Source organism: Sus scrofa, chromosome 13, assembly GCF_054392235.1.
Source record: "Sus scrofa isolate SSC_HxYL_T2T_F1_AM1 chromosome 13, Sscrofa_HxYL_maternal_Yorkshire_Landrace_v2.0, whole genome shotgun sequence".
Classification (NCBI taxonomy): Eukaryota; Metazoa; Chordata; class Mammalia; order Artiodactyla; family Suidae; genus Sus; species Sus scrofa.
In genome coordinates this window covers 17,687,877-17,708,950 of record NC_139395.1, presented here as the reverse complement: position 1 = coordinate 17,708,950, position 21,074 = coordinate 17,687,877, and the positions used below count along the sequence as shown (strand labels likewise).

Genomic DNA, 21,074 nt, shown 5'->3' with positions numbered 1-21,074 from the left:
GGAACCTCCATGTGCCAGAGGTGCAGCCCTAAAAAGACAAAAACAAAACAAACAAAAAAAAGTATAAATCAGAAAATGTTTTGGTAAACTTGGATGAGTAGATTATTCTCTGATTTATAAATTTTGTAATTTTAAGATTTGATTTATAGATTTTCCTAAATAAAGTAGGTTATACCTAAAATGACTATCAACCGCATCAGTAGTCCTCCCACTGTTCCCCTGGACTGTTTATTGGGTGTTGCTCAGCATGATCAACATGAATTCCACTGAGGTCATAGCACACAGAGATTACCCTCTGGCCCTCCAGCCTTTAGACAGTTACACTAAATATGAATTCTTTTTTTTTGCTTTTTGCTTTTTTAGGGCTGAACCTGTGGCATATGGAGGTTCCCAGGCTAGGGGTAGAATCAGAGCTGCAATTGCCAGTCTACACCACAGCCACAGCAGTGTGGGATGCGAGCTTCATCAGTGACCTAAACCACAGCCCCCAGCAATGCCAGATCCTTAACCCGCTGAGCCAGGCCAGGGATTGAGTCTGCATCCTCATGTATAGTAAGTAGTTGGGTTTGTTAGCGCTGAGAGCCACAGCGGGAATTCCCTAAATCTGAATTCTTAACAGAAACAAAGGATGACAGTGTTCAACCCAGTTTTTGAGATTTGTGGTTTTATTTTAAACCAATCTACTTTTTCTTTAGAATTGTATTTAGTATTAAAGTGAATTAAATTGTTAGAGCAATAGGTTAGAGATATTTATAATTTAAACACTTAATTCTCAGTACCTGCACAAGCAGCCTGATGTGTTATCCAAAAGACCCAGTTTAAATCTTGGGGTCTTCATATTATTAACCTCTGAGCCTGAGTGAGTAATCTTTAAGTAAAAGTTTCTTTATCTGTAAAATTAGAATGAAATCTACTTCTTAAAATTGTGGGGAAAACTGAGATCATGTGTATAAAAAGAATCTAGCACTGGTTTTGGAAGCCTCTTTCTTGTCTTTAAAGTATCATAATCCCAGAGGTTTTGTCTAATACCATCGTTTATCAACTCGCTGTTAAATCCCTGAGAACCTTCTGGAAGGTATTCACCACAGTAACCATTTTAGGATACCAGAGGCATCCTTTCAGTAAGTGATTGTTTTGGAGGCTTAAATAGTAGAATTAAAGAGTTGGTTTATTTTTCTAAACTCCAAAGATTTAATTCCCAGAAGGAGGTTCCCGCTAAAGCAAGAATGAAATGTTTTCTAAAAGAATAAACAAACTTCCCATGGCTTCAGATTACTGTTATTCAGTATGTTTGTTTGTTGGATTTTTTTTTTTAATGGTTATTTAATAATGTCCTGTCATCATCCCCAGGGAAAGTTGTGTATACTTTGGAAATTTTGACACTCTGCCGTTGGTTTTCTAGTGACTGAAGTAATTAAAATTCTCTGCCTTGTGTCCCTCTGCCCTTACCTTCAGTAAATTTTGGAAAAATACATGAAATCACTCCTGACTTGTTGTAGTCATCCTGCTTACCACCTCCCGCATCCTGATTCCTCCATTCTCTATAGGCAGTAAGGACTCAGCAAACAAATACGTAGTTGCTTCCACGAAGAAACGTATTAAATATACTAAATATTAATAAATTAAAACCTTTTTGCCATTTGAAGAGAGGGAGGGCTGACTTTGAGCACGATGGTGAGGACCCACCCCATGCCCGTGTGGTGTGCCTGAGGGAAGGCCAGGTTTGTTTTTTCTGGTTATATAGAAGGAAGAAATCCTCCTTATGCTTTGTCTTTGAAAACCACCATTAACCCACGTGTTTCTCTTGGCTGATGTAATGTCCCTCATAGTGTGTGTCCATAGCCTTTTCTGTGTTCATAGAATTGTATATACATGTGTTTGTAGATGTATAGATATATTTATGGAGATTTTTCCTCACAAAAATGGGATCATATTTTGCTCTAATAGCATTGTTTTTCATCTGTTTTGAACTTTATATATGGAATCATATGGTTTTCAGTTTAGAACTTTTATAATCCTTAGGCTTATTCCCAAGTATTTGATGTTTTTATTGCCAAGATAAATCCTCAAATTTCCTATTGTTGTAAAATAGAGAGATACACTTGACTTTTGTATATGACTCTGTATTTGGCAGCCTCGTTTTGTGAATGTGTGTGAGACACCGTTGGGTTGGTACTAGCTCTGCCACTTGCTGGAGGGCTTGGGCGGGTTACTTACTAACCTCTCAGTGCATTTCCTCTGTGAGGTGGAAATGATAGTCTGACCTAACTCGTTGCCGTATGAGGTATAAAATATCTGAACTGCTTAGAACCATACCTGACCCTAGCTGTAATTACACTAGCTATAATTTTAAAACTGCTTAATGTCTGTCTGTCTCTCTTTTCTTTTTTCTTTCCTTTTTTTTTTTTTTTTTTTTTCCTTCCTTTTGGTAAAAACAGATACTGTTGTTCACTGTGATGGCGGAGAGTAGTTAGGAAGGGCCTCAGGGCCTCTGGTGACCATACCATGTTCCCTGCCCTGGGTTGAGTAGCCCTTTCCTAGAGCTCTGACCAGCCATGGGACACACAGGTTTGAATCAGTCAGAACTTGTACCAGAAAAGGTAGTAGTAATTCATGGGTGGTAGGGAAGAGTAGCAGAAATTTAAATAGTTAAATCACTGATTTAAATTACATGCTTAATTGGGATGAATAAATTTAATTTGTCGTAACAAATGAAGAAAGCAAAATATTTAACAGTAAGCATGGTTTATTACTTAGCTATTTAGCCGTAAATATTCTACCAGATTTTGCATACATAGTTTATTTTAGTGGGAGGAGACAGATTGTAGAGAATCTTGGTTTATTAATTTTCTGAGTTTTATAAAATGAGCATGAGTTAACTTACAGCAGGAAAAAGAACTAGGATTGACTCTCTCTCCTCATCTGCAAATTAAAAGTGAGGTCCAGATTTTTAAGGTCAAGCAGTGTTGTGGTTCAGTATTTTATAAGCACCCAGGTTCAAGTAGCACTAACTCATTGACTCCTAACTCATCGACTGCTGTGTTCTTTCTAGCATAGAAAGAGCACTTGATGAAGAGAAGACCTGAGGTCTAGTCCTTGCTTTGTCATATTCTAGCCAAAAGATTGGGAGCAAGTAATTTAATTTTCTTGAATGTCAGTAATTTTTTTCATTTGTTAAAGATAATGCTCAAAGTAGTTATGAAAATTCATGTTGCTTAGCAAAATCTAAAAGGCATGGCACTAGAAATAATTTTATAAACCATTTCTTAGTCTTTGTTTTGTTATAGGAGACTAGTCATCTCATAATGTGAGTGTAAACTATTAAGTAACATGATTCAATAAGAACTACTGCATGTATTATGGTTAAATTATTTCACATTTTTTGATGCTGCGCACTTGCAACTAGTCACTGTAAATAGTGCTTTGAGAGTTGCTCTCCTACTTCAGAAAGTAAACATGAACTTACCTACTTGTTTTGCTTTCTCTAAATAAATTATTTCAGTACTCCTGTATCAGCAAGTTATCTTAAAATAGTTTGTTCCACTGATAGACTCCGTCTTATATTCAGGTCTCCGTAAGGAGAACTATTTCTGTTTTATAGTTCACATGTGGGGAACTTGATTAAAGATTAATAAGATATGCCCTTAGGTGAGATATTTGTGCCTGTGAAGCAAGACTGTTCTCCCAGCCCAGCAGGTCTTTTCTCCATCCCAGTGAGCATTGACCTCTGGGCTGGGTACCTAGTAAGACTGTGTACAGTCTACATACTGCCTTAAACACTTCCTAGAGTGTTCTCAGAGCTAGTTTAGGAATGTCAGAAAATACCAGACTTGTTCCTTTAGAGTCAGATTTGGGTGTTGTTGCCATTGTTTTATCGTAGTGATAATTTAGTTCATCATCTTTGACTAATAATTTTTGCTGTGCATAAATATCAAAATCCCACTTTAAAGGATGAACATTTGGAAGTTCCCATTGTGCCTCAGTGGTAACAAGCCCAACTAGTATCCATGAGGATGTGGGTTCAATCCCTGGCCTCGCTCAGTGGGTTAAGAATCCAGCGTTGCCATGAGCTGTGGTGTAGGTAGCTGACGCAGCTCAGATCCTGCATTACTGTGGCTGTGGTGTAGGCCGGCAACTGTAGCTCTGATTCGACTCCTAGCCTGGGAGCCTCTATATGCTGCGGGTGCGGCCCTAAAAAGACTATATATATATATAAACATTTGCTACCATTGAGCATACTATGATACATGTAGGTTCTGTAATTCCTAAGAGATCTAAAGGATTTTAAGTAGTTCATCCTTAAAGAAATAAGGGTTAACATCTCAAAGAACGGTCCTCATGTATTGATGACAAAGTTACTCCTAAGAGCTCACTTAACATTGCTCCAGAGTTCCTTTCCACTTGTTTTTATATAACTTCAGTATGCTTTTTGCAAACCTGCCAAGGAGTTCTGTAGATTTTCTCCCCTGTTAGTGGAGTTAGTATTTAGTTAGACATATTGCATATTAGATCAATTATCACTAATTATGGTCTTAGAATTTTAGCATGAATGGATTTTAGACTGTTTAGTTGAATTTCTACCCCCATCTACCAAATGAATAAACAGAAGCTATTTTAGGAGTTCTCTTGTGTCACAGCAGGTTAAGGATTGATGTTTTCACTGTAGCAAGTTGGGTGGCTACTGTGGTGCAGATTTGATCTCTGCCCCACATGCCGCAGGCACAGCCAAAAACAAAGAAAACAAGCCATTTCACCATAAAGATGAAACAGTTTGTCAGAGATCACTAATATCAAACTAACTCTAGAGGTAAATTTTTAAATGTCTGATTCAGTACTTTTTTCTTTTTTGGTAGAGTAACAATAAAATTTATCAAAATTATAACAAATTGTGAACCTAGGAGTTACTATTGTGGCTCAGCAGTAACGAACCCAACTAGTTTCCATGAGGATGTAGATTAGATACCTGACCTCTCTCAGTGGGTTGAGGATCCGGCATTGCTGTGAGCTGTCGTGTAGGTTGCAGATGCGGCTCGGTTCTGGTGTGGGCCAGCAGCTACAGCTCTGATTCGACCCCTAGCCTGGGAACTTCCATGTGTCATGGGTTCAGCCCTAAAAAGAAAAAAAAAAAAAATTTTGAATGTTGTAGTTACTTTAAAGTTATTTTCCTCATATTTTAATAGCACAGGAATGAAGTGTGTCTCCCATGGGAAGGTCTTTCTTGTTACCCACATACCACTTTTGCACTTTTCCACACTTCTCAGGCCTGTAATGCAGGATCATTCAATTCTGACCTTGGTTTCAGGACATATTTTTATATCCTTTCGTGAGCTTCCCAATGAGATATCATACTTACTATGTGTTCCGGAGAGATCGTAATGCTCACTGCCACTACAAGTTCAGTCTAATCAAACATTGTCTGAGTGGACCAGCTGGTACTGTAGATAGTGACTATGTACAAAAGAGCCTTCAGGTATACCGGGCTTGCCAACAGACTGAGTAAAGAAGATTCTCTTGTGAACATTTAATTTGTATTTTTATGATACTTAAAATTGATGTCATTTAAATGACAAATTTATGCGGTGTGGCTATATTTATGATTTTTACATTACTCAAGTGTAAGAAAAATTGCCAGTTTTTAGTTTGTCTCTGTTTTTATCATTGGTTAAAATGCAGGATTTAGAATTTTGAATATGTATTACTGTAATAGGTGCCTGGAATACTTACTAAGAAATGATGCAAATCCAGGGATCCGGGACAAGCAAGGATACAATGCAGTTCATTATTCAGCTGCGTATGGTCACCGTCTGTGTCTTCAGCTGGTAAGATGCCTGAATTCTTGTGGAAGGACCAGTGTGAGTTCATATTCTAATAATGTAATGAAAATGAGAATAAATGAATCAAGAAACAAATCCTATTGCTTTTTAGCATTTTTATAATCCCTCTCTCTCTCAAATTCATGCTTGCCTCGTTAAGCTTTTTCTCATTCCCCCTTCTCTTTCACAAAGAAAAGAGGAAATTAGATCTCTGAAGGGGGCTACTTGAATCTTTCCTTAGAGTCCCCCACCCCCATGTAGCATTTATTCCCTTGCCCCTTTAAGGGATTTGCAGAAGATTGTAAAGGACTGTAACTATGTCACAAGTGAGAAATAAATGTGAGAGGAAAGTTCTGTGTGTGTGTGTGTGTAAAACAATTCTGAAATGCTCGATCTTTTAACCATCTCTCTGCAAGGGAGACTTATCGTCCACAAAGGAACTTCTTATTTCAACTGTGGTCTCATTCCTGAATATATGCAACATTCCCCCCACTTTCCCAAACCAAACATAAAGGAAAAGACAAGTTAAATGATTCTCAAGTGTTTAGCATATGCTTAAAGGGAAGCTTTCCTCATTTAGACTCACTCACCTTATAATTATATTAACATGGCTTCCCTTCAAGGGGAAATAAAATTCAAGGAGGGTGGGTACGTAATACATAGAAAAAAGGTCAACATACTTAGTACATCATTTAGAGCCCTAATACAGGAATAATATTGCCTTAGGTTATTACAGTATCTTTAGACTAAAGTCTTAGACCCATGTATGTAGATTTGCAGTCTATTTATATTGTATAATTGTTTATTTTAAAACCTTAATTTTTGGAGGCAGAGGAAGCACAAGTCTATAATAGAATTCAAAGCCCTTTGTAAATAGAGAATAATTAACATTTATCTCTTTACTATATGACTACTTCCTCCTAAATGTTTTTATTTTAAATTTTATTTCAGATTGCAAGTGAAACTCCTTTAGATGTTGTAAGTATTAGTTTTCCCCCTACTATTCAGAGTGTTATAATTACTCATTTGCTCTCACTAGAGCTGAAGCCTGTTTTATACATTCTTCAGAACAAAGATAGTGACAGAAATCATGTTTGGAGGGGGTGGGTTCTTACTGGATGGTAATTTAGTAGCATTTCCCTCAGACTCTTTAAATTTATAGCCTTCTCTCAGAGCTCTTAGGCTGTGGAATTTACTGCATCTTCAGGATAATCTGTACTGTAAAGTTGCTCAGTTTCGTTTTCATAATAAAATGGCTTGGGATTTTTAAATTCGTATTCAAGTATCAGTTTATGGAATTCTCGTCATGGCTTAGTGGTTAACAAACCCGACTAGCACCCATGAGGACATGGGTTTGATTCCTGGCCTAGCTCAGTGGGTTAAGGATCCAGCGTTGTTTTGGCTGTGGTGTAGGCTGGCAGCTGCAGCTCCAGTTGGACCTCTAGCCTGGGAACCTCCAGATGCTGTGGCGTGTTCCTAAAAAGACAAAAAAAAAAGTATCAGTTTATACTAAACTTGGGGGAGGGGACTGGGAATAACTGCTGTGGTATATCTAAAAGTACATTTAAAATTCTTTTTTTTTTTTTTTTTTTTTCCTTCAGTTAATGGAAACCTCGGGAACAGACATGCTGAGTGATTCAGACAATAGAGCAACAATAAGCCCTTTACACTTGGCTGTGAGTACTGCCTTCATAGCCAACTTGATGGCTTGTTTATGGAAAATATATCCTATCTGTTTGTGTTGACTCAAACTAGTACCTAGAACTTTTGATCCATATAGTGGTGATCATGGAGTTAAAACCTTAATAACTTTCTTAAATCAGAGAATTTTTTAATGTACTTTTGCTGTGTTTCTTAGTTTTGTTTGTTTGCTTAAAACGGAAGTCTTTGAGCTTCCTCCAAGGCCTGCTCTAAAGAGAGAATATGCCTGTGATGTGAATTTTAAAATGACCTGTACTAGTGAAATGGCTTCTGACTTCTTAGGCAGATGATGTAAGAGCTGTAATTCCTGTGTTATATCTATTACCTTTAGCATACTTTGTGATTTTGGTGCTAAGTAAGTTTGTGTTCATCGGTCCTTCTGTCCTCATGCTATAAAATTTAGCTACATGGTCTGTAATATTCTTTCTGCTTTCACATGCCTCTGGATTTTTCCTCTAAATGTCCATCATGAAGGGAGAAGGTCAGAAGAGAGAGTGACAATTCTTTAAGTCAAATATGGGAATGAATTACCTTAGGAAATTTCAGGCAGAGCCCAATCTAGTTCTTTCTGCACTGAAAAGAATTTATCTTTGAAATGAAACATTTGGGGAAAGGGGTGCTTTGAGAATCAGGAGAATTGGATACTGTCACTATTTGTGAGACCTCTGATTTTAGGTATAGTAAAATACAAGGTTATAAGGCTATATACTTAGGTTAATGTGTGTCCCTACAAGTTCAATGATTTCTTCTCACATAAACTCTTTTTTTTATCTTAATATTCTCCTGGCATATTTTCTTACACTGACACATACACGTACATTGAATTTTCTGCTTTGTCTTTCTGCTCTACACTCTCCCCTCAGTACTTCCTGCTGTGTCTCAATAACTGAGAAGGCATGCTGAAGCGTCCTTCATTCTTGCTCTTTGGGTCTTTGGAAATACTATCTATTCTCTCAGACTTGGGTAGTAAATAAGTCATCTGAAAGTGCAAAGCCAGCATGGAGAAAATAGCCATTTTTACTATGGGTGGTGAGAAATGAAGTCTGAACAGATGACTAGGCAATTCATCATTCTTATAATAATAGCACTGTCGTCTCTTGAACACTTACTAGGTGTCAGACTGAGCACTCTGGCAAATTTTTGAATATAGTAGCTCAGAAAACTTCAGTGTTTTTAACTGTTGTTTACCCCCTGACTCTTGTGAATAGTGCTATTAGGAACATGGACATACTAAATACTGTTTTGAAGTGAAATGGAAACTATTTTGTCATTTTCATAATTAGGCTCAATGAAATGTGATTATATAACCACTTTTACGTTTTGTATCTTTCCCTAGGAAGTTTTCAGAAATTATTTGAAAATGACTTTTTTTCTTCTAAACTCTCCCAATCTGGGACAACTTGATATGGTGAAAACACACTGGCTTGAAGCCTAAGGAAACTGGCCTTGGTCCTGCCTTCACACATAGTAGGCATGCAAGTTCATTGTCCCAGTCCATTCAAAGACATCATAAGGGGAAGACCCTGCAGCAAGTTTTTCCTGGCTCCTAGTTGTCCTTATTTTCCTTCTTTGTTTTATACCATCTTCTGTGTATTATGTTTCTCACAGTTCCTTTTTAGCAGCATAATTTCATTACTCTGGTATTGAGGAACACGATTAGATGTGATCCTCAGACAATGGAGCTCAGTGATCTACAGTCTCTTAACTTTGAGGGAGTCAGACACATCGAGGTCAGTAAGGCCCAGAGCAGCTTCACCTGCTGCTGGTCTGTTCTTCTATTTCCCATAAGAAGTGGCTTTATAGCCTTTTGAAACAGTGTGGGGCCCTTTTTCTAGCTAAGTATCTTCTTTCAGATTAAAAACAAATGACAGGAGGAGTTCTCCTCGTGGTGCAGCAGACACGAATCCAACTAGGAACCGTGAGGTTGCGGGTTCGATCCCTGACCTCGCTCAGTGGATTAAGGATCCATCATTGCTGTGAGCTTTGGTGTAGGTCTCAGACGCGGCTCGGATCTGTCGTTGCTGTGGCTCTGGAGTAGGCCAGCAGCAGCTCCACTTGGACCCCTAGCCTGGGAACCTCCGTATGCTGCGAGTGCAACCCTAAAAAGACAAAAGACAAAAAAAAAGCAAATGACAAAGGAGTTTCCTATTGTGGCTCTGCAATAACAAACCCAGCTAGTATTCATAAGGGTGCGGGATGGATCCCCAGCCTCACTCAGGGGGTTAAGGATCTGCAGTTGCCATGAGCTGTGGTGTAGGTTGCAGACATGACTCGGATCCTGTGTTGCTGTGACTGTGGCTGTGATTTGACCCCTAGCCTAGGAAATTCCATATGCCACAGCTGTGGCCCTAAAAAGAAAAAAAAAATGCAAATGACATTTAGCTCAAATATGGTAGAATTTTATATTTTTCAATTCCCTAATGAAAAGTTCATGTGGTAATTTGCAGTTTGCTTATATATGCTAAGCAAATCTTCTTGCTCTGGAGAGTTCCCGTTGTGGCTTAGTGGGTTAAGAACTCAACTAGTATCCATGAGGATGCTGGTTCAATCCCTGGCCTCGCTCAGTGGGTTAAGGATCCACCATTACTGTGAGCTGCTGTATAGGTCATAGATGAGGCTCAGATCCCGCATTTGCTGTGGCTGTGGTGTAGGCCAGCAGCTGCAGCTATGATTCAACTCCTAGGCTAAGAACTTCCATATGCCACAGATGCAGCCCTAAAAAGATAAAATAAAAATTTTAAATAAAATTGTTGTACTGCTAAGTCAGTGCCTGGCACGTGGCAGTTATTCAGGCAGGGTTCAGTCTGAATATTTTTCTCTGGAAAGAAGTGCTTATTTTTGAGATATGGTATGTTATAGGAGGGGATAGGCATTTTAATTTGAGAAATCAGAAGATCAGTGTACTAGCTGAACTTCAGTTGCCTTAAGCATAGTAACGTTTTATCAGAAGATAATTGGAGCCCTGCACTGTGAGGAAAACACAGGCTTTGGAATCATATAATGAAAGCTTTCATTGAAATCATCATTGAATGTCTGCCATGAACCAGACATTGTATACTCATGAAAAAAATCAGTTGTCACTTGAACTTTTATTATTTATGGAATACGAATTCCCTAACACTGTAGCCCACTATTTGATTATTAGAAAAATTTGTAGTTACTTTCTTAATCATCAATGTAAAAGTTTTGGGTTGTCTCAAACATAATGACATGAAGGCAAGTTTGCTTACTATTCTTTATGTTTTCTAGGGTATCTAGGAAGTCAGTCTGAGTATGTGTTTTTTCTTCATTTATGTTTGTATTTATTCCTAGGCATACCATGGTCACCATCAAGCACTAGAAGTGTTGGTACAGTCTTTGTTAGATCTTGATGTGAGAAATAGCAGTGGAAGAACACCCTTGGACCTTGCAGCATTTAAAGGCCACGTGGAATGTGTGGATGTACTCATTAATCAGGGAGCTTCAATCTTAGTCAAAGATTATATTTTGAAGAGAACACCTATACATGCAGCAGGTGTGTCAGATACCGTGAATGATTTTATTTACTGCTTTCTGTCTAATACTCTTTTTCGAGTTCTTGTATCTTGTACCACCGGTAGTTGTTTTAACATTTTTTTGGCCATGCCTGCAGCATGTGGAAGTTCTGGGACCACAGATTGTACCTCTGCCACAGCTGTAACCAGAGTCACAGCAGTGTCAACACAGGATCCTTAACCCAATGAGCCACAAGGGAATTCCCTTAACAATATTGACTTTAAAAATTCTAATGATTCTACTCTTGGGGAAATGCCAACAGCAAGATTCTGATCACTTAGAAGCTCCCTCTGTGGCTCAGTGGCTTGGATCCGGCATTAATGTGGCTGTGGTGTAGGCTGGCAGCTACAGCTCTGATTTGACCCCTAGCCTGGAAACATCCATATGCTGTGGGTGCCACCCTTAAAAAAAAAAAAAAGAAAAGAATCACTTTAAAAATTATTACCTGGAGTTCCCGTTGTGGCTCAGCAGGAACAAATCTGACTATCCATGAGGATTCGGGTGCAATCCCTGGCTTCGCTCAGTGGGTCAGGAATCCAGCATTGCTGTGAGCTGTGGTGTAGGTCACAGATACAGCTCTGATCCCACATTGCTGTGGCTGTGGTATAGGCCAGCAGCTGTAGCTCTGATTCACCCCTAGACTAGGGTCTTCCATATGCCATGGGTGTGGCCCAAAAAAGCAAAAAAAGAAACCCAGAAACTTATTATTTACCTTAGAAATTGGATTCTATTTTATGTTATGTGTTATTTTGCTTTTTAATGGCCGCACTGTGGCATATGGAGGTTCCCAGGCTAGGGGTCAAATCAGAGCTATAGCTGCCGGTCTGTGCCACAGCTGCAGCTGTAGCAATGCCAGATCTGAGCCAAGTCTGCCATGCACACCATAACTCACGGCAACACCAGATCCTTAACCCACTAAGCGAGGCCAGGAATTGAACCCGCAACCTCATGGTTCCTAGTTGGATTCATTTCCACTGTGCCACAATGGGAACTCCCAGAAATTGGATTTTATATAAAAGTCTTCTGAAGTACTTTATTAGCCAACAAAATGCAGTATTTTTTAATGCATTGATGGTAATTATTTTAGATTAGTACATGCTTTCATTTAACAATTGATAAACGTTTATTTTACTTACAGTACCGAAGTTCTTCATTAAACATTTAGTCAGACAGGAATTACAGAGCACTTGCTTACACAAGAACTACCTTGGTGTCGTTTTTTGTGCTTTGTGTTGTGGTGGATGTGTGAAAATGCAGAAGCGTGTAACCATGGCACTGTGATGACCTGGTTCCTACTGTGTATCACTGGCAGATTCACATTCACAACTTACTACAGGCAGTGTTAATTCTAAATAATGACTTCAAGACTAGTACATGTAAAGAAATCCTTGCTGAGTATTTTTCTCATCCCCAGAAGGCCATCTTCATATGATTGGATTCATTTCACTTGAATTTTTTTATTTATTTATTTTTTTATTTTTGCTTCTCTGGGCCTCACCCACAGCATGTGGAAGTTCCCAGGCTAGGGGTCCACTCGGAGCTACAGCTGCCAGCCTACACCACAGCCACGGGAACACCAGATCCCCAATTCACTGAGTGAGGCCAGGGATCAAACCCACACTCATGGTTCCTAGTGGATTTGTTTCCACTGTGCCACAACGGGAACTCCAAATCTGTTTTTATAGAGTGATTCTTAAGGACACAGTTGAATGCACATATGGGACTTTGCTTCTAGTCATTTGGAAGACTTGCATTTTAGAAGGTTATAGGTAACACCCACTGTTGCTTCAGAGCAGCCTCTCAGAAACTGTCAGATCCTCAAGCAGGGCTCAAGATTAAAATTTTAATAATAAAAAGTCCTAATAAATATGTATATATAAACTGCTACATGTTAAGAAAAGAACTAAGCAGTCAAAATGCTATTATTTTCTGTTACTCTGAAAAAAAGTTGAGTTGTCTGTTATTCTGCACCTTGAAAAATAATATTGTCAGCACATGATTTGCAGAGTTTTCATGGAGTGTTTGCAAGACACTAGTGAGTCCCTCAGAAGTGGCTAAGCAGTGCCATGTGGTTTATAAGTCCTGTCCACTGAAACAGTTACAGGTTACTGACAGCACCCCCCAGTCAGTGAATGCAAGCCTTGGTTCTGTAGATGCCTTTCACACTTGGAGACCTGCTGGGGAGCATCTCACTCCAAAGGCATGAAAAGAACACTGGTTCTGGAGGTGAGCCAGTCCTTTCTCCAGGGATCTTACTCCTCATGCTCTGGTTATTGAACTTAGATGACAAAACAGTCATCAGTAGCTGTTGTGACTGGGTGTCAATGAAACCACTAAAAAATAAATAAAAAATGATGAGTCAAACGGTGTTTCCTTGAAGCGTCTCCAAGAATCACGTCTAGAATCCATCTAAAAGAAGGAGGACTTTCACTCTCAGGGATAAAAATGTTTCCCAGACTCCCTCCGTTGGCTGGAAGCAGACCACCCTTCCCAACTACATCACCACAAATTATATCTAGAAAATGTGATTTAAGATGGACATTTTCAGTGCTTCCTTGTGGCCTAGCAGATTAATAATCTGGCATTGTCACTGCTGTGGTGCGGGTTCAGTTCCTGGCTGCGGGAACTTTTGCATGCCATGGACACAGCCAAAAAAAAGAAAGATAGACATTTTGTATTTTATTATTATATATATATGTACAGATGTAATTGCTGAAACTTTTAAATATCACTTTACAGCAACAAATGGGCACTCAGAATGCTTACGGCTACTAATAGGAAATGCAGAACCACAGAATGCAGTAGATATTCAAGATGGAAATGGACAGTAAGTTTTAATATTTTTTAAATTATTTTTAGTTTCTTTGCCAATCTTCATGCCTTTGCCCCTATTTTAGTAAGTCTGTCATAGTATGTTATCTGACTAACATCAGGTACAGTTTTTAAGTATACTTCAAAGTTGCATGGCAAGCAGCCCAGCACAATGTGTTTTTTAATGGATGGGGTCTCTGTGGTGATTGAGCTGCTCCTATTGTTGCCCAGGACTCCACTGATGCTGTCTGTGCTCAATGGGCACACGGACTGTGTCTACTCACTGCTGAACAAGGGAGCAAACGTAGATGCCAAAGATAAGTGGGGAAGGACGGCATTGCACAGAGGGGTAAGCAGAAATGTTCTCATTTCCTTTCTGAAAGTTTTTAGGATTTCATTTTACGTAAATCTGAGCTAGGCTGTGTTTGTATTTTTCCTCATTAAATTTTTACCAGTTGTGGGGTTCCCATTGTGGTGCAGTAGAAACGAATCAGACTAGGAATCATGAGGTTGCGGGTTCGCTCCCTGGCCTCACTCAGTGGGTTAAGGATCCAGTGTTGCCATGAGCTGTGGTGTAGGTCTCAGACGCAGCTCGGATCTGGCGTTGCTGTGGCTGTGATATAAGCCAGTGGCTACAGCTCTGATTAGACCTCTATCCTGGGAACCTCCATATGCCACAGGTGCGACCCTAAAAAGACAAAAAAAAAAAAAAAAGAAAAAAAAAACCTTACCAATTGTCATTATGTCTTTCACTATTTTAGTTTTTGAACCACAAAGCACAACTTAATCCAGAGATGAATAATGTTAAAACAAAATTTTAAGACCCTAAAACCTTGAGTAGAATTTGTCAGTTTAACTTTTTTCCATTATCACAGCTATTGTTTTATACATTGTCTTAATTTTTTCACCTTTGAAGTATTATTTTCATTGAATTAGAAATTCCTCTATTCTTGTTTTTCGTATTACTTTTGACAAAGTCACTGCCTCAACTGAATTTTTAAGCTACTTCCAATAAAATACTGGGTTAATCAAAATATGATAAATGCCTTGATTGGTGAAAGTTTATGGGAATTTTGACTTAAAATCCTTTGTTAGGAAGTTCCCGTCATGGCTCAGTGGTTAACGAATCCAACTAGGAACCATGAGGTTGTGGGTTCAATCCCTGGCCTCACCCAGTGGGTTAAGAATCTGGCGTTGTCGTGAGCTGTGGTGTAGGTCGCAGACGCGGCTTGGATCCTGTGTTGCTGTGGCTCTCATGTAGGCTGGCAGCTACAGTTCTGATTAGACCCCCAGCCTGGGAACCTCCATATGCCACAGGTGCGGCCCTAGAAAAAGACAGAAAAAAAAAAAAATTCCTTGGTTAGGTGTAAATGGCATGGAGAGCCCAACATAGTGTATTCAGCTACATGCAAATAATTTTTCTTTCAGGCAGTCACAGGCCATGAAGAGTGTGTAGATGCATTACTTCAACATGGTGCTAAGTGCTTATTTCGAGACAGCAAGGGCCGGACACCAATACACTTGTCAGCTGCTTGTGGTCACATCGGTGTTCTCGGAGCCCTTTTACAGTCAGCAGCCTCTGTGGATGCAAATCCAGCCCTAGTGGACAATCATGGATATACAGCACTTCACTGGGCTTGCTACAACGGTTAAGTATACAGACGAAAACCCACCTTACATACCTGTTATATGTCAAGCAGAGACAACTAACTGTAACACATTCTGGTATTCATGAAAATGATATAAAAATGACGTAGTTATAAGAAGGACTTATGAGATTAACAGAAAGTCTGGGAATAACCTACCATGTTAGTTACAGATTGCTGCTGTCCCTTGTCATGCTAAAGCCAAGATGCTGATTGTCACAGATGGTTTGAGATAAGCAGTCAGTAGTTTAAAAGTTCAGAGTTTGCTTCAACAAGTATTTTGCTGTTTTTGTTTTGTTTTTATAATATTCTTTCCAGGGTCTTATATAGTCTGTATTTTTACTACATGTTTCTTTCTTAATGTACTTGTATTAGGAAAGAAAATGACAAAGGTAAGAGAAAATGAAAATAAATCAAATTCTAAGCTGAAATCTGTATGTTTTCTATGCATGTTGCAAGTTAAAGTCTTTATATCAACAGTAACTAGAATGTTCAACATTTTAAGGGAATAAAATCTTAATAGAATAAATCATAGAAATAGAAACTTTAGAAACTTTCATGGTTATAAACTTGGCTGCATGATTTTAACAGACTTAACTTTTAAGCTTCCTGGAGACTAACTGCCACGGTTATTCCTTTTATAGGTAGGCTCACTAAAGGTCAGTTAGAGAAGTATAAAGCTGTGTTTAAAGAGTTGATGTTGAAAAATGAGATTTGGCTTTTGAAATGTTACTAATTAAAATACTTTGTGTAACTTAGCATGATGATACTAATATTTTCATTGTGTCAGGCCATAGATTTGAACATCTTAGAAAACACTTGGGTAGATTATGTACAGTGTAAAACATCAGTCCTGTGAAAGTGTTTGCTTTTAGGGTTTTATCAGGGGTATGAGGGATTTTTTAATTTGTTTTGAATTTCAGTATAGCATTCAGATTAATGCTAGTTGTAAAAGCGTATCTACAAAACTAGTTCACAATTCTAACAACGTTCCGTTAAAATTTAGAGAAAATAAAAATTGCCTCTTTATATATATAATGCCCATTTGCTTTGAAAAATAAATATAATGGCTATTCTAAAACTCAGTTCCTATCATGGCTCAGTGGTAACGAGCCTGACTAGTATCCATGAGGATTCGGGTTCGATCCCTGACCTCACTCAGTGGATTAAGGATCTGGCGTTGCCGTGAGCTGTGATGTAGGTCGCAGACGTGGCTTGGATGCCACATTGCTATGGCTGTGGCGTAGTCTGGCAGCTGTAGCTCCTATTCAACCCCTAGCCTGGGAACTTCTATATGCCATGGGCGTGGCCCTAAAAGGCAGAAAATTAATTAAGTAATTGCAGCTGACTCCCTCCCAGAAACAAGGTTTCTATCTTCTGTAGTATGCTGCATCATGGTTCTTTATTAGGAGTCCTTTTGGCAAATAATTTTGAGTTGCAGTAAAAGAGAAATCTGAACCTTGAGAAATTACTGTTTAAATAAATGTTTTCATAAGCATTTTCTTGATAAAATATTTCTGTTTTCATATTAATCCTTGTATCAGGATTCTTTTGCTCTGAGAAAGTTTTAGTCTCTTCTTGAAGGTCATCCTTTTGGTCATTTTTCAATTCGGAGTACTGATGGTACCATAGAAAATCTGATGCTAATTTAAATGCCTAATTTAATCAGTTTCCTTTTCACTACCTCAGATCCTTAGCCAGAACAGTTTTGAAGACGATAAAATCTTTGGATTTCAACTCTCTTTTTCCTTTTCTACTCACTAAAGTTAGTATTTAATGATTATAGCAAAGTGGTAAAAGATTAGTCTGAAGTCAGAGAAGAGTCTGTATTTTGCCACTGAAATTGGTTTGTCTTTAGGATATAACTTGACATCTTGAGAACCAAAACCACCTTTTTTTATATAATTTTTTTTCATCATAGCTGGTTTACAGTGTTGTGTCAATTTTCTACTGTATAGCATGATGACCCTGCTACACATACATGTATAGATTCTTTTTTTCTCACATTATCATGCTCCATCATAAGTGACTCGATATAGTTCCCAGTGCTACACAGCAGGATCTCATTGCTTAAAAAAAAAATCTTTTGACATAGTACAAAAACATCCACAGATGTGAAATTTGTTGAAGAAGTCAGTAAGATAAAACTCTTTTGAAGCAGAATTTTATTTGTCCTTTTTTGTTTTTTTTTAATGTATTAGTAAGAATTTAACCATTGGGAAAAAATTACACAGTAAGGTATTTTTCCTCAGGTAGAGCATTTAGTTGTAAAAATACTGCTGTAACTGTCCATTGGGGAATTATTATAACATTCCTACAAGGTCTTTCCAGGGAACACAGTTTCCCTGAAGTGAGTTCCTCTTCTTTCACTGCTGAATTTAGACTCTGAGCACATTGTGTACAAGACACAAAATTTTGCACAAACTACATTCCTGGTTGCCATTTAAAGATCATAACAGATGTGTCTAATTTCCAGGCTGTAGCAAAATTGTGATGATTCTGAATTGAGCTGGAAGGAATTAGATCTTTGTTGGCTATATGCAATAAGAGACTATACAGGCAGCCTAAAATTAATACCATATTTGTAGCCAAAAGCCTATTTTATAATTTGGCATTCTGCAAGTAGAATATGTAAAATGGTGTTATTACTTTGACTAGTAATGTATGGCTGAAAAAATTGAAAGCACTCCAACAGAACAGAAAACAACCTTTCTCTCAAAATTAAAATGGAATTAAGGCAGTTTGAGAAGAAAACTGTTTATACATACTCAACTTTAAGGTTCAGATTTTCAGTTTAAGGATTCTTTCAATCACAGAACTTAAGAATACTTAGATTATCTTGTATGTTCCTTTTTTTAAGTATATCAATTTTTATGAAGTTATACGCATCTTCAGACATGAGAATAGTTTTATCCTTTATAAACTAAGACACAAAGTGAAGAATTTCACAGCTTGACGTGATCCCAGTAATGACTGCTGGAGATACCCCAGAACCCCAGAACTCCCTTTTAGCCATCCATAATCTACTCAGCTAGTGATTCTTACACTTTTCAGTCTCAGGACCTATGGCTTTTCAGCTATTACTATTTACTGTATTGGAAATTAGAACTGAGAAATGTAAGCATATTTTTTAAATTTATTTTAAAATAATAACCCATTCCATGTTAGTTTGCAGTATCACCCTGGAGCTCCCCAGACCACACCTTGAGAATTGCTACCCCAGGAAGATAGGAGACTCTCAGATCAATACTGGATAACTTGCCTAGGCTGCTTGGTTGGTCATGAGTTAACATTTGGAGAGAGAGAAAATTAAAGCAATGTTTCCCACTCTCAGCACTGGGCATTTGGGGCCAGATAATCCTTCATCATGACTTTTGTGTGCATGCAGGATGTTTAGCAGCAGCCCCAGCTTCTACCCACTAGGTGCCATAGCACTTTCCTACCCCACCCCAGTTGTAATAAGCTAAAATGTCCTTGGACATGGCCAAATGTCTCCTGGAGGCCAAAGTTGCTCTCAGTGAGAAGCACTGGAAGAAAGAACTGACAAATGTTGGAACATGATCACAGATTTCCTGAAACTTAGTTTCTCTTCCAGGTAAAAATGATTATAGGATAAAGACTGAGTTATTGTTTGATAAAGTTAGATTTGATATTGTTGGATAAGTTGAGCTATTGTTTGAGAATGTTGCACTAATTAAAAAATAAAAGACATATAGCATGACTTTGTAAGCTAAATATTAAGCAATGGAAATAAAGAGGCTATGTAAGAATCTAATTCATTCCTAATGCAGATCCCAAATGACTAATAAAATAAAAGAAGCAACATTTCATTTGCTGCAATTAATACAGCAATGGGGGAGTTCCCATCCTGGCACAGCAGAAATGAATCCGATTAGGAACCATGAGGTTGTGGGTTTGATCCCTGGCCTCGCTCAGTGGGTTAAGGATCCAGCATTGCCATGAGCTGTGGTGTAGGTTGCAGACGCAGCTCAGGTCTGGTGTTGCTGTGGCTGTGGCTTGGGCTGGCTGTGGCTCTGATTAGATCCCTAGCCTGGAAACCTCCATATGCCATGGGTTCAGCCCTAAAAAGCAAAAAAGAAAAAATACAGCAGTGGGGGTACTTTTTAAATCCTGGCCTTGAAAATCAGGTTAAGGAAATCTGGGGATTGGGTTTTTTCCCCTGTTTTCAAAGTTGCTGCTAAAAACTGGGCCTGATACCTCTTAGTAATCAATATACTTGTCCTTTAACCCAGCAGTATCATTTCTAGGAAATTGTTCCTAGAAATACAAAAAATACTTTTTTTTAAGTACTAAAATGCTTCATTTACAACATTGTTAATATCACAAAGAAAAGCAAACTAGTAATCACCTCAAAATCCGTAATTAGAGATTAAATACTGTATAAGACACTTGGATATTGTGAGGTTTTTCCAAACATTCAACAGTAAGATTTCTATGTATATGCTACTATGGAAGGGTATATACAGTTTTTAAGTTGCAGGGTAGAATGTGCCATTTGCATAAAAATGAAAAAAGGAAGTATGTGTTTGTGTGCATGCAGTTGTATATGCCTAAAAATTTTCTGGAAGTGTCAGGTCATAGGGGTCACAGTCTACAGAGTGGACCTGGGCGGGGGGCCAGGGACATGTACTTATTTCCTCTGACAGAATTTGAGATTTTACATTAGTTCACTACCAGGACCAGGAAATACTTAAATTTTGAAGTTAATTTTGTTACATAAATATATTTTATTTTGAAAGTTATGCTCTGCTATATAAATAGGACATTAAAAAAATAATGACCAAATTAACTGGTCATCATGGAAAAGAATAATGAGACTAATTTCTTTCCTCACAAAGTAAATATCTGTCATGTCAATAATAAACTGCCGTAAAATTATACTTTAGATTCCAACATGGCTAAAAATGTGATGTTTAGTGGGTTCAATGAACTGATTATTTTTAATCCATGTAAAGCTTTTTCTTATTTGTACAGGGCTATGTGGGTATATATGGGCATCTCATTATCATTTTCGGAGTTTAATATCTGATTCTCATTTATTTATTTAGGTCACGAGACGTGTGTAGAACTCCTTTTAGAACAGGAAGTTTTCCAGAAAATGGAAGGAAATGCTTTCAGTCCATTGCATTGTGCTGTGTAAGTAAAGGCAGGATGAATCAAATTTGATTTGGGTATTAAAGAAATACATGGTGGCTGTGAAAGTGATCACCTTGTTACCTTCACAGGATAAATGACAACGAAGGTGCTGCTGAGATGTTAATTGATACATTAGGTGCCAGCATAGTGAATGCCACAGATTCAAAAGGAAGGTAGGAATTCAACCATGTGGAAATAATTTTACTTTCAATAGGGAAAAATGGTTTTAACTACTAGTGTAGAAGAATTTAAAGAGAACCCCTTTTTAATTAAAACTTGATTTTATATTTGCAAGTGTAAATTGTTGCAAAATTTTAATTGTTTTTTTTTTTTGTCTTTTTTTTTTTTTTTTTTGTCTTTGTTGTTGTTGTTGTTGCTATTTCTTGGGCCGCTCCCGCGGCATATGGAGGTT

The 21,074-nt window shown here is 38.1% G+C and overlaps 1 protein-coding gene across 20 annotated transcripts in view; it reads left to right on the top strand.

Annotated features, from left to right (window-relative positions):
• The window catches only part of ANKRD28 (ankyrin repeat domain 28), a 216,253-nt gene that overhangs the window by 184,501 nt on the left and 10,678 nt on the right, over positions 1-21,074 (top strand). For all 20 annotated transcript variants that reach the window (XM_021068209.2, XM_084986547.1, XM_084986540.1 and 17 more), the window contains 9 exon segments: positions 5,708-5,819; positions 6,765-6,791; positions 7,415-7,489; positions 10,827-11,028; positions 13,788-13,875; positions 14,091-14,208; positions 15,288-15,507; positions 20,575-20,662; positions 20,752-20,835. In XM_021068209.2, coding sequence (XP_020923868.1) covers positions 5,708-5,819; positions 6,765-6,791; positions 7,415-7,489; positions 10,827-11,028; positions 13,788-13,875; positions 14,091-14,208; positions 15,288-15,507; positions 20,575-20,662; positions 20,752-20,835 — 1,014 coding nt within the window.